At 43.0% G+C, this 13,005-nt stretch overlaps 1 protein-coding gene across 1 annotated transcript in view; it reads left to right on the top strand.

Annotated features, from left to right (window-relative positions):
• The first annotated feature begins 174 nt into the window (after positions 1-174).
• The window catches only part of LOC134351050 (MOB kinase activator 1A), a 44,078-nt gene continuing 31,247 nt past the window's right edge, over positions 175-13,005 (top strand). Inside the window, exon 1 of the mRNA XM_063057057.1 lies at positions 175-377. Coding sequence (XP_062913127.1) covers positions 364-377 — 14 coding nt within the window. The 5' untranslated portion in view covers positions 175-363. The remainder of the gene's footprint in view (positions 378-13,005) is intronic.

Raw genomic sequence — 13,005 nt, 5'->3', positions numbered from 1 at the left:
GGATTCTTGGGGAGGGGGAAAGTATTTTTTCCCAAACCGTCCCCATCTCCGCCTCTTGCTATTGGTTAAAAATACACCCCGCCCATTAGCTGGAGGGGATGCAGCTTCTGATTGGGTGCGTCGGGTGCCATTAAAAAAGCCTTGCTTTGCATAATAACTCGCTGAGGCAAGTTTCGCGAGATTCCGTGGCCTGTGGTGGGAGAGTTGGTCAAGTTTTTTTTTGTTTCTGACGGGGAGGTTTTGCAGTTGACGCTTTAAAGCAGCTTTTGGTCTCCTTAAAGTGGTTCGGATTGGAATGTCTGTGCCAGATATATTCTAACCCGTCTTTTCTGGTGATTTTTGAGTGGCGCAAACTAGAAGAAAATGAGCTTCCTTTTGTAAGTATCTGTAGGCAGCTGTGACTCAGGCTGGCTCCTCCATTCTTCCTGTTCCGCTGCAGAACTGTGGTAACTTTGGGCCTGTACCTCTCTCTGTCTTTCTCTTCACCTCGGGCTTTCTCTCTCCTTGCTGCCCTTGGTGAGGCTGCATCTCCTTCTGAGGCGCCATGCACCGGTTAATACCCTAACCTATTGCTGCATTTGTGCCTTTGTTGATTAAACACTATTCTACCTGGTAACTTCCCTATTTAAAACAAAAAAAAAACTTGAGTTTTGGAGCTCTGTTCTACGTGATTCTAATTTCACTTCCCGTGACACAAATATTCATAGTTTTAGTCGCAAATCTAAATTTATCTTTGACTTTGGAACTCTGTTGTCTCTGATCCCAGTTTCCACTTCTCATGTTCAACAAATATTACTGATACTTCTTTTTAATGGCTAGAAAATACACTTTGATTTTGACTTTTGGGATTCTGATCCCAATTTCATTTCTCAAGTTGAAGAAATACTATCTTACAGTTTGTTTTAAAAGGCGTTCGTTTAGCAATCTATGGTTGCAGTCTTATAGATAACAACGGTTTGAAATGTATTTTGTTTCTATTTCCATTTTGGTGAAGATGGGAGAACTGTATTACGTTTGATTTCTTCATTTATATTCTTTTGATTATTGTGTACATATTGGTGATGTGTTTGTAAGAGTTCCTCCACCCCCAAAATAACGTGGCTTCCAGCTGCAAGTGTCCATTTCTGCTTTGTACTGTATTAATACTCTTCAAAATAAATTGCCTTGGGTTTCAATCATTGTTCTCTGTCATTCCTACTTCCTGGAATTTACTAATCTTGACTTTGTCCTTTGCCTATTACTAACAGTTGTCTGTTTGCATTTTCCTGCGACCAAGAGACATAGGTACAGCATTGGGCCCGTTCAGTCTGCTCCACCTTTCTATTATGGCTGATTTATTATCCCTTTCAACCCCATTCTCCTGTGCCTACTCCGCATAACTTCTGACATCCTTACTAGTCAGGGACCTCCACTTTAAATTTACCCCAGTAACTTGGCCTCCACTGCTGTCTGTGGCAACGATTTCCACAGATTCACCCATTTGTGGGTAGGTGTTATGTGTGATTATAAAAATATTAAGTGAAGGTCAGATTACTCCATGCATTACTTAGAATTGGAAATCATAGCAAATATCTATTAAAGTTTATAATAACAATCTTGAGATCCTATTGAATCTCGAACTCAATTTATTTTGAAAGTCGGAGTTTTGTTTAATGTGGTGTGTTTTTGTAGAGAAATACGACTGAGGTTTGTGGAAACTGGCTGGCTCTGAATTACCTAGTTAGTATATGCCCAGTTCACTTTGTTATGACAACTCCTGATGATGAGAAACGCCTGAATATATACTCCTGATGATGAGAAACGCCTGAATATATAGTGAAACAACAGGCATGTTTTGAAGAAAAATGGGATACCTACTTTAAAGATATTGTGCTTCTAAGCAGGATTACTTTTTCTGGTTTTGCAGAATACTGTAGCCCACAGATAATCCAGTTCAGATGAAGTCTCTTAGGCCGTAGTCTGATGTCCTGTGGTTGAAGTTCATGCTTAGCTTTTAAGCGTAGGGGATGTTCATGTGCTTATAACAACCACAGGGTTTTGGCAAACAGGAGATGAAGATGCTGGTGATGTACACAGTCAGTGGCCACTGAGTGTATGTTCGTGGTCTTCTGCTGCTGTAGCCCATCCACTTAAAGGTTTGATGTGCTGTGCGTTCAGAGATGCTCTTCTGCACACCGCTGTTGTAACGTGTGTTTGAGTTACAGTCGCCATCCTGTCAGCTTGCACCGCCCTGGCCATTCTCTGACTTCTCTCGTTGACAAGGTGTCTTTGCCCACAGATCTGTTGTTCACTGGACGTTTGTTGTTTTTCCGCACCACTCTCTGTAAACCTCAGACTTGTGTGTGGAAAATCCCACAAGAACAGCACTTCCTGGGGTACTTAAGCCACCCCATCTGGCATCAACTATCAATTTCTGTTTTTTCCCCTCATAACTGCCGCTCACTGGATGTATTTTTTTTTCTCATACCATTCTCTGTAATCTTTAGAAACTGTTGTTCATGAAAACTTCAGGAGATCAGTTTCTGAGATGCTCAAAACTACCCCGTCTGTCATCAACAATCATTCCATGGTCAAAATCGCTTAAATCACACTTCTTCCCTTTTCTGATGTTTGGTCTGAACAACTGAACCTGTTGACCATGTCTGCACGCTTTTATGTATTGAGTTGCTGCCACATGATTGGCTGATTAAATATTTGCATTAACGAGCAGGTGTACCTAATAAAGTGGCCTCTGAGTGTAAAGATAGGAGATGTTCTCCTGGCATCTTCCTTCACATCATTTGCAATGTGTTTGGACAAAAAGTAGTGAGGTAGTGTTCATGGGTTTTAATTTTTATTGAGGACCTTTCTGACCCTGTGAGCCACGCCACCCAGCGATCCCAGATTTAACCCAACCCCATCACGGGATAAGTTGCAATGACCAATGAACTTCCCAACCAGTACGTCTTTGGGCTGTGGGAGGAGACCTACACAGTCACGGGGACAATGTAGGGACTCCTTACAGGCAGTGGTGGGAATTGAGCGCAGGTCACTGCTGCTGTAAAGTGTTGTGCTAGCCACTTCACCGCGGTGCTGCCCATGATCCATTCTGAAATCTGATGGCGGAGGGGAAGAAGCTATTCCAAAATGTTGAGTTTGTGTCTTCAGGGGCCTGCTTCTCTTCTCTGATGGTAGAAATGAGAAGAACACATGTCACAATTGGTTAGAGTCCTTAATGATGGGTGCCACCTATTTGAGGAATTGTTTTTTGAAAGTTTTCTCAGTGGTAGGGAGTCTAGTGCCTCTGATGGAAGATGCTCAAGAATAATTGGATGGAGGTGATTTTCTGGGGAGCTGCAGTAGGAATTTGATATTGTACACTTGTCAGTAAACATCACTATTCCACTTTTGATCATTGATGGTATTTGGGCTGAGAAGGTTACCCTGGAGAAATGTTCTGAAGCAGAGACCCCATTTTCCCTCCCCCCCCCCCTCAAAACCTCTACAACAATCTTACTTATACAAAGCATTTCAGCAACCAGTAGAGATTTTTTCATAATTCTTTTCAACAAGGGCTCCCTGGTACCACATTTAAAATGTTTCTTTGATATCAGGGACATTGTAATAAGTTTAAGTTGCTCAGGTTGTTAGGGTTAAGTTACTTGTGTTTTGAACATCATGTTTAATTTGCACTGCATTCTAACTGATTTCAGGTATCTTAATTTATAAATGAAGTCAGTATAGGGAGAGACTTGTCTTTGTTATTGAAATTCTCTAAATTGTGCTGGGAATAATTTATCATTTTCTGAGGACCTGTACTTCACATCAACTTCAGGACTGACTAATTTTCTGTTTGTTTTTTCTCTGTGTGTTGCTTGGATTTCCAGCATCTGCAGATTTTTTTGTCATCGTTTCTGTTTGGCTTTCTGGGTTGGGAATGAGATTTTATTTTCATTGTCCATGGCACATTATACAGTCTATGTCTTTGTATTCAGGAGTTACGGGTTAGCAGGATGTGGTTCGTTTCTTTACCCGAGTTCTGATGGCCCCCTTCCACTGTTGCCTGTCTGAACCTGTACTCATTCCAAACCGCTTCATCGACTCAGTTCATTCTTGCTAAAGGGGTTTTACTTGGTGAATAATGTGGATCCAGCCTCATCCTATTCTTTCTAGGCTGTTTATGGTAGGGGTTTCAGACTGGGGTCCACAGACCCCTCGGTTAATGGTAGGCGCCCATGGCATTTTTTTAAAAAAAAGGCTGGGAGCCCTGGCTCTATGAATTTCTCCTGTGCATTGATGGCCTTACTTGTGCTCTTCACCTGCTCTCGCCCTCTGTCTCCAAGCTGTAAGAAAATTGCTTCCAACCTCCATTTTTTTTTCTCTATTGTCTATTCCTGGTAATGGATCAAATTAACTGTGAGTCTCAAGACTTTCAGTCTCTTTGACTGGTTTGCCCTTTTAGTTTTCCAGTAAAGATTCTGGTTTCTTCATCTCGGGCACATCAATATGCCATAATGCTGATTCTCTACTGGTAGCTGTGCATACTCAGTGGCCACTTTATTAGGTACAGGAGTGGAACCCAGTGTGGTCTTCAGTTGCAGTAGCCAATCTACTTCGAGGTTTGACCTGCTGTGTATTCAAGGACACTCTTCTGCACACCACTGTTGTAATGCATGGTTATTTGACTTGCTGTTGCCTTCCTGTCAGCTTGAACCTGTCTGGCCATTCTCTCCTGACCTCTCTCGTTAACAATGTATTTTTGCCCACAGGACTGCCACTCACTGGAGGTATTTTTTTCTCTTGCACCATTCTCTGTAATCTTAGAAACTTGTGAGTGAAAGTTCAGGGAGGTCAGTTTCTAAGATGTTCAAAACCACCCTGTCTGTCATCAACAATCATTCCATTGTCAAAATCACTTGGATCACACTTCTTCCCTATTCTGATGTTTGGTGAGAACAACAACTGTACCTCTTGACTATGTCTGCATGCTTTTATGCGTTGAGTTGCTACCACATGAATGGCTATTTGCATTAGCAAGCAGTTGTACCTAATAAAGTGAACACTGAGTGTATCTTTCTCTTTGCACGACTTGTCTGAGAACATTTTCTGGACTTTAGCACTTGTCCATTTTCCTCCTCTTCAGAACCACAGCGACTTGTCTTTGCTTTCTACCCCCGCTGCGCTCTGCTGTTCTGTCTGCTCTGGCATGGTGCTGGGTGCCCAGTTTTACTCTTTGCCCTTCCTTTTCCATTGTTTAACGGTGATTATTTCCCTTGATCTGTGCAACATATCCCTTACCACTCGCCTTTCTACTGTCCAAGGTGCCTAACTTTTCTCCCAGGTGGAACATTTATTTGCACTACTTTCAGTTTGTGTACAATATTTGCTGATCACAATGCATTCTTCACATTTGAGACTGTGGAACCACTCCATTGACTTTGTACAGTAAGTGTGACTGAAGGTTCTGATATCTGTGACTCTTAATTCTACATCATGTATCCATTAAAACCTATGGTCAGCAGTTTTTTACTTGCAACCTTCCTGTAGATCAGTGTTTCCAACCTGGAGTCCACGGGTCCCTCGATTAATGTACGGGTCCATGGCTTTTTTTTAAAAAGCAGGTTGGGAACCCCCTGCTGTTGATCTATCCTCACATTCCTTGCCTTAGACGCAAACAACAGGAATTCTGCAGATGCTGGAAATTCAAGCAACACACATCAAAGTTGCTGGTGAACGCAGCAGGCCAGGCAGCATCTGTAGGAAGAGGTGCAGTCGACGTTTCAGGCCGAGACCCTTCGTCAGGACTAAATGAAGGAAGAGTGAGTAAGGGATTTGAAAGTTGGAGGGGGAGGGGGAGATCCAAAATGATAGGAGAAGACAGGAGGGGGAGGGATAGAGCCAAGAGCTGGACAGGTGATAGGCAAAAGGGGATACGAGAGGATCATGGGACAGGAGGTCCGGGAAGAAAGACAAGGGGGAGGTGACCCAGAGGATGGGCAAGAGGTATATTCAGAGGGACAGAGGGAGAAAAAGGAGAGTGAGAGAAAGAATGTGTGCATAAAAATAAGTAACAGATGGGGTACGAGGGGGAGATGGGGCCTTAGAGGAAGTTAGAGAAGTCGATGTTCATGCCATCAGGTTGGAGGCTACCCAAACGGAATATAAGGTGTTGTTCCTCCAACCTGAGTGTGGCTTCATCTTTACAGTAGAGGAGGCTGTGGATAGACATGTCAGAATGAGAATAGGATGTGGAATTAAAATGTGTGGCCACTGGGAGATCCTGCTTTCACAGTCCTTCCAGGTGAGGCAACACTTCACCTGTGAGTCGACTGGGGTGATATACTGCGTCCGGTGCTCCCGATGTGGCCTTTTATATATTGGCGAGACCCGACGCAGACTGGGAGACCGCTTTGCTGAACATCTCCGCTCTGTCCGCCAGAGAAAGCAGGATCTCCCAGTGGCCACACATTTTAATTCCACATCCCATTCCCATTCTGACATGTCTATCCACGGCCTCCTCTACTGTAAAGATGAAGCCACACTCAGGTTGGAGGAACAACACCTTATATTCCGTCTGGGTAGCCTCCAACCTGATGGCATGAACATCGACTTCTCTAACTTCCGCTAAGGCCCCACCTCCCTCTCATACCCCATCTGTTACTTATTTTTATGCACACATTCTTTCTCTCACTCTCCTTTTTCTCCCTCTGTCCCTCTGAATATACCTCTTGCCCATCTTCTGGGTCCCCCCCCCCTTGACTTTCTTCCCGGACCTCCTGTCCCATGATCCTCTCGTATCCCCTTTTGCCTATCACCTGTCCAGCTCTTGGCTCTATCCCTCCCCCTCCTGTCTTCTCCTATCATTTTGGATCTCCCCCTCCCCCTCCAACTTTCAAATCCCTTACTCACTCTTCCTTCAGTTAGTCCTGACGAAGGGTCTTGGCCTGAAACGTCGACTGCACCTCTTCCTACAGATGCTGCCTGGCCTGCTGCATTCACCAGCAACTTTGATGTGTGTTCCTTGCCTTAGTACTGTTCACTTCCACATTGAATATTGCCCCTCTTGTCGTTGATTTATTTAGAGCAGGGGTTCCCAACATTTTTTATGCCATGGATCAACACCATTAACCAAAGGGTCCATGGACCCCAGGCTGAGAACCCCTGATTTGGAGATGCAGCAAAGTAACAAGCCCACCTTGCCCTGTAGTGCCTGCGTAACCAATTAACCACTAACCTGAATGTCTTTGGCCTCTGGGAGGAAACAGGGGCACCCTGAGGAAACCCTTGCGACCGCGGGGAGTATGTATAAATTCCTCACTGACAGTGTGGAATTGAACTTGGGTCACTGGCATTGCAGCAGCATTCTAACTGTGCCACACAAGATTTAATCTTGTGTGACATCCCTGTTCTGTTTCTCCAGTCTTTGTATCTGCTTGAATCCAGTTACATCTCTAACTCTTCCAATTCTGTTGAAAGTGTCTCAACTGACCTATGAATTCCTGGCTTTTAATTCCAAGTTCTCAGCATCTATAGCACTGAATTCTCTACTTTTGCCTCTTTTTACTTGCTCCAATTACCTTGCCCCAACTGCCATTAGAAAATTCATAATTTATTTAGTTGCCTTTTGCATTATTTTTAATCTTGTGCATTCAGCAAATGAAGGGCTATAGTAGGAAAATGATGATGGCACTGCTGTTGCAAGCTTCTTTCTCTGCAAACAAACTTGCTCTGTATCCTCCTGTAGTCCTTGGTTGTTTCTTCATTACAGTTGATTTGCAAGAGTCTTTCTGCATTTCCTGCTTCTTCCAGTCCTTTAACGACATAGTTTAATGTAATTTGAAGGGCCACCTGAGGACAGTTGTAGAATTTCAGTTTGCGTCATCCACTTTATAAAACGTAGAACAATTGGTCACATGGGTGTGATTGGGTGGTGCAGGACGGAAGGGCCTATTACCATGCTGTATCTCTACATAAATAAATAGAGGTTGTGCTGAACTTTTAATCTACTAAGATCAATCTAACCCTTCCCTCCTATATAATCTTAGATGTTTCTATTTATTTATTTAGAGATTCAGCATGGTAACAGGCTCTTCCGTCCTGCATTGCCCAGTTACGTCCATGTGACTAATTATTTTATGTTCTCTGAAATGGATGATGCAAGCTGTCAACAGATGGGGCCTCAAGTTGCTTTAGAATACATAACCCTTCATTTTATTTATCATTCACATGCTTAAGAGTTTCCTGAATGCCCTGGGTGTATCTGCCTCTACCACCATCACTAGCAGTGTGTTCCACACACCCATCACTGTTTTTTTTAAAAAAAGCTTGGCTCTGATATGAAGAAAGTTGCTCTCCGACACCTTATTTCCCCCCATACTTTCCTCCAATCACCTTGAAATTGTGCTTTAGTGGATTTGCCGAGTGGTATGTTGCTGCCTATAATCAGCAAGTCTTATAAGGGTCGTTGAACTGCATCTATTGAAAGTATTTTTTTCACTCCTTCTGCTTTTTTGGAAATGCTATTATTTTTAATCAAGATTTAAAATAACTTTCATAGCGCAATCTATGCACAGTTGTAGCAGTGCTGCTTATTACAGGATGTTGCCATCATTAAGTATGATTTGTAGCCTTGTATCATTATGAATCTTCTGACACATTTCTTAAACAAATCTTCATTCTTTTTCTAACAAGTTTGCATAGTGTTAAGGTTTGTCCTGCTGAAGGCCAAGACTCAGAGATCACCAAACCATGTGAACTGAACTAGTGAGGGTAAAAAAAGACACTATTATCACACCCCTTTTCTGAAGCAGTGTTCAACTTAATAAATCCCAGTGCAATTTCTGGCTCATGGCAGAAATATTGGATGTCTTGTCTTCAGTTTTTGATACTTTGGGTAGCAATTCTAGCTATAATTAAAGCTAGGGCGGTGCGGCAGGTAGTGCTGCTGCCTCACTGTTTTGCCGACACAAGCTTGATGCTGAACTGTGGCAAGCTGACTGTAAGTACTGTCTGTGATTGTGTGATTTTCCTCCACTACAGGGGCTGTGATTTCTATCTTCGTCCCACAGACACAGTAGGTTAAATGACTACTGTAAATTGCCCCTAGTGTGAGCATGTGACAAAACAGAGTTGATGGTCATGTGAGAGGGGATAAATTGTGAGGCAACAGGGAGCTGGGAATGGAACTAATGGGATTGCACTGCTAGAAGCTAGTATGGATCCAGTGTGCTAAATGGCCTCCTACAGTGACATAAGTCAATATTGTAAATGCACTATGAAGAATTAAGAAAGATGTATTGTTCGTTTCAAAGTTCAAGACCTTCAAACTCAAAGTAAATTTATTATCAAAGTGCATATATATCACTATATACTACCTTGATCGTCATTTTTTGGAGGCATTAACAGTAGAACAAAATACAATAGAATTAATGAAAAACTACACACACCTGACAAACAACCAATCTGCAAAATGATGCAAAAATGTGCAAATACACACAAAAGTAACTTGGAACATGAGTTGTAGAGGCCTTGCAAGTGAGTCCGTGGGTTGCGGTGAGTGAAGTTATCCATACTGGTTCAGGAGCCTGATGGGTGAAGAGTAATAACAGTCCTCGAACCTGGTGGTGTGGGACCTAAAGTGCCTGTACCTCAGGCTTTCCTAACCTTTTTATGCAATGGACCAATACCATTAAGCACGTGGTCTGTGGACCCCAAGTTGGGGACTCCTGCTGTACTTCCTTCCCGATGACAGCAGCGAGAAGAGAACAAATCCTGGATGGTGGGTTTCTTGATGATGGACGCTGTTTTCTTGTGGCAAAACTCTTTGTAGTTAGGCTCAATGGCAGTTTTTTTAATATTAATTTATGAACTTTAATATTTTTGCATTATACTTTTTGAGTGATCTAAAATAACGAGTTGTAAAGCCAAATCTTTTCAAGGTAAAAAGCTTTTAATTGTTTGAAAGCTCAAAGGCTTAGGAGATCACATGTACTGATAGAGGGAGGTGAGATGAGGCTGAGTACAGGGCTACAGTAAGAAACTTTGTCACATGGTGTGAGCAGAATTATCTGCAGCTTAATGTGAAAAAGTCTAAGGAGCTGGCAGTAGACCTGAGGAGAGCTAAGGTACCGGTGACCCCTGTTTCCATTCAGGGGGTCAGTGTGGACATGGTGGAGGATTACAAGTACCTGGGGATATGAATTGACAATAAACTACACTGGTCAAAGAACACTGAGGCTGTCTACAAGAAGGGTCAGAGCTGTCTCTATTTCCTGAGGAGACTGAGGTCCTTTAACACCTGCCAGACGATGCTGAGGATGTTCTACGAGTCTGTGGTGGCCGGTGCTGTCATGTTTGCTGTTGTGTGCTGGGGCAGCAGGCTGAGGGTAGCAGGCACCAACAGAATCAACAAACTCATTCGTAAGGCCAGTGATGTTGTGGGGATGGAACTGGACTCTCTGACAGTGGTGTCTGAAAAGAGGATGCTGTCGAAGTTGCATGTGATCTTGGTCAATGTTTCCCATCCACTACATAATGTACTGGGTGGGCACAGGAGTACATTCAGCCAGAGACTCATTCCACCGAGATGCTACACAGAGCGTCATAGGAAGTCATTCCTGCCTTTGGCCATCAAACTTTACAACTCCTCCCTTGGAGGGTCAGACACCCTGAGCCAATAGGCTGGTCCTGGACTTGTTTCATAATTTACTAGCATAATTTCCATATTACTATTTAACTATGTATGGTTTTATTACTATTTATTATTTATGGTGCAACTGTAACGGATGATGAAAACCAATTTCCCCCGGGATCAATGAAGTATGACTATGACTGACTGTGACTAGAGGTGCTCTTAAGACCCAGGACTGTTTTGCTTTCATAGTCATAGTCATACTTTATTAATCCCAGGGGAAATTGGTTTTCGTTATTCGTTACAGTTGCACTTTGATTGTAAGCCTGCTGAGGCCAGTGTCTGTCACAGTGCATCCATAAGCACTGATCACAGATTGTACACCTGCCTTCTTGAAGGGTTGGGGGTGGCGAGGAGCTTAGAGATTGGCCTGCTGAATCTCATTTGCACCTCTTCCAGGAAGCTTTTAAAATAGAGGTGGATAAGTACTTAATAACCAGGAGATGGAATGGTATGGAAAAATATCCCAGAAGGTGTTGACGCCAGCATAGATTAGACAAGATCTAATGTTGCTCTGTGTTATGTGTGAGAGGGACCACGTAAGACTGGGAATCATAGAGCACTACAGCATAAAACCAGACCCTTTGGCCCACGTAATCAGTGCTGAACTATTATTCTACCTGGTTCTATCGACGTGTACCTACAAACGTAGATCAAAGCCCCCGTACCCCTCCCATCCACGTACTTATCCAAACTTCTCTTAAACATTGCATCAAACCTGTATCCACTACCACTTCTGCTGGCAGCTCGTTCCACACTCTAGTTGAAGCTCCTCCTCATGCTCCCCTTAAACATTTCACCTTTAACCCATGATCTCTAGTGCTAGTCTCACCCAACCTCAGTAGAAAAAGCCTTAAAGTCACTAGAGATTTTTTAAAAAATCAGAGCAGGCCAATTTGCCTTTTTGAGCCTCCTCTGCTATTCATAGCAGATCTTAAATCTCAGTACTATTTTCCTGCATTTCCCTGGTTTGCTTGGTCCCCTTGGTATAAACAAATCTTCCACTCTCAAATTCCAATGAACACCAACAGCATCAATAGCCCTTGAGGTAGAGAATTCTGAAGATTCATACCTACCAAATGAAGAAATTTCTCTTCATCTCAGTCCTAAATGACTTGCCTCTTATTCTGAAATTGTTTCCCCTAGTCCTAGACTCTTCCACAAGGGGAAACATCTCTGTCCCCAGCCCATCAAGCATTATAAGAATTTTGTTTTGATAAGGTCTCTTATTCTACTGAATTTTAAAGAACCTCATCCCAGTATACTTGATCGCATCTCATCCAGCAAACCCTGGAATCCACATTCCACGAGTTTACTTGGGTACTATATAGTCTGGGTGCTGTCCCACCGAGGCCCTGTACAATTTCAATGTCTTCCTTACTCCTGTATTCAAATCCTCTCATGATGGCAACATATCTTACACCTTGCCAATCACTTGCCCTACCTCCATGTTGGCCTTAAGTGATGTGCAGGGGCATATGTAGTTAGTCTCTTTGAACGTTGTCCCAGTCACTTGGCGTTCAAAACTCTGCTTTTCTGTTGTGTGCACTAAGGTCAATGACTCGTGTTTTTCCACAGTGCATTCCACTTGACATATCCTTACACAATCACCCAGCTTTTCCACATTAACAAACTTGAAAAGCCTGTGTAATTTGTACACTTCAGCTAGATTATGGATGGTGAATAGCTTGAGCCCAAGCACTGATCATTGGAGTATTCCGCCCTTCCTACCTGAGCAAGTTGCATTCATTCCCATTCTTTGCTTTCTGTCTGATAAGCATTTTCAGTTAATGGCTCTGTTATCCCCCATTTCATGTGTTTTAAACTTCTTGACTAGCTTCCTCTCTGGGACTTTATCAAAAGTTTCCGAAAATCTAAATACAACACATCCACTGGTTTTCCCCTTATCTATTCTACCAGTCATATCCTCAGAGGTCCATTTGGTTAGTCAAATGCAAATTTCATTTTGACTTTGCTCGTTGCAACTACTCTTACTGAGATAGATCATAGAAAACTGGACAGTACAGCACAGTAAGTTTTGATGCAAAGATGAGTGGAGGAGCAGATAGGCTGTAGAAGGGCTTAGACAGAGTAGGGGAATGGGTAAGAGAAATGGCACTGTCGGGAAGTGTATGGTCATGCACTTTGGTAGAAGGAATAAAAGTATAGACTGTTTTCTAACCAGAGAGAGAATTCATCACTCTGAGGTGCAAAGGGGCTTGGGAGCACTCATGCAGGGTTCCCTTTGCAGTTTAAGTTGGTGGTGAAGGTAGAGGCGAATAGCTTCTTGATTAGTCAGGACTTGAAAGGTTACTGGGAGAAAAGGAGGGAGAATG

This window comes from Mobula hypostoma, chromosome 8 (genome assembly GCF_963921235.1).
Source record: "Mobula hypostoma chromosome 8, sMobHyp1.1, whole genome shotgun sequence".
NCBI lineage: Eukaryota > Metazoa > Chordata > Chondrichthyes > Myliobatiformes > Myliobatidae > Mobula > Mobula hypostoma.
This window is presented reverse-complemented; position numbering and strand designations above follow the sequence as displayed.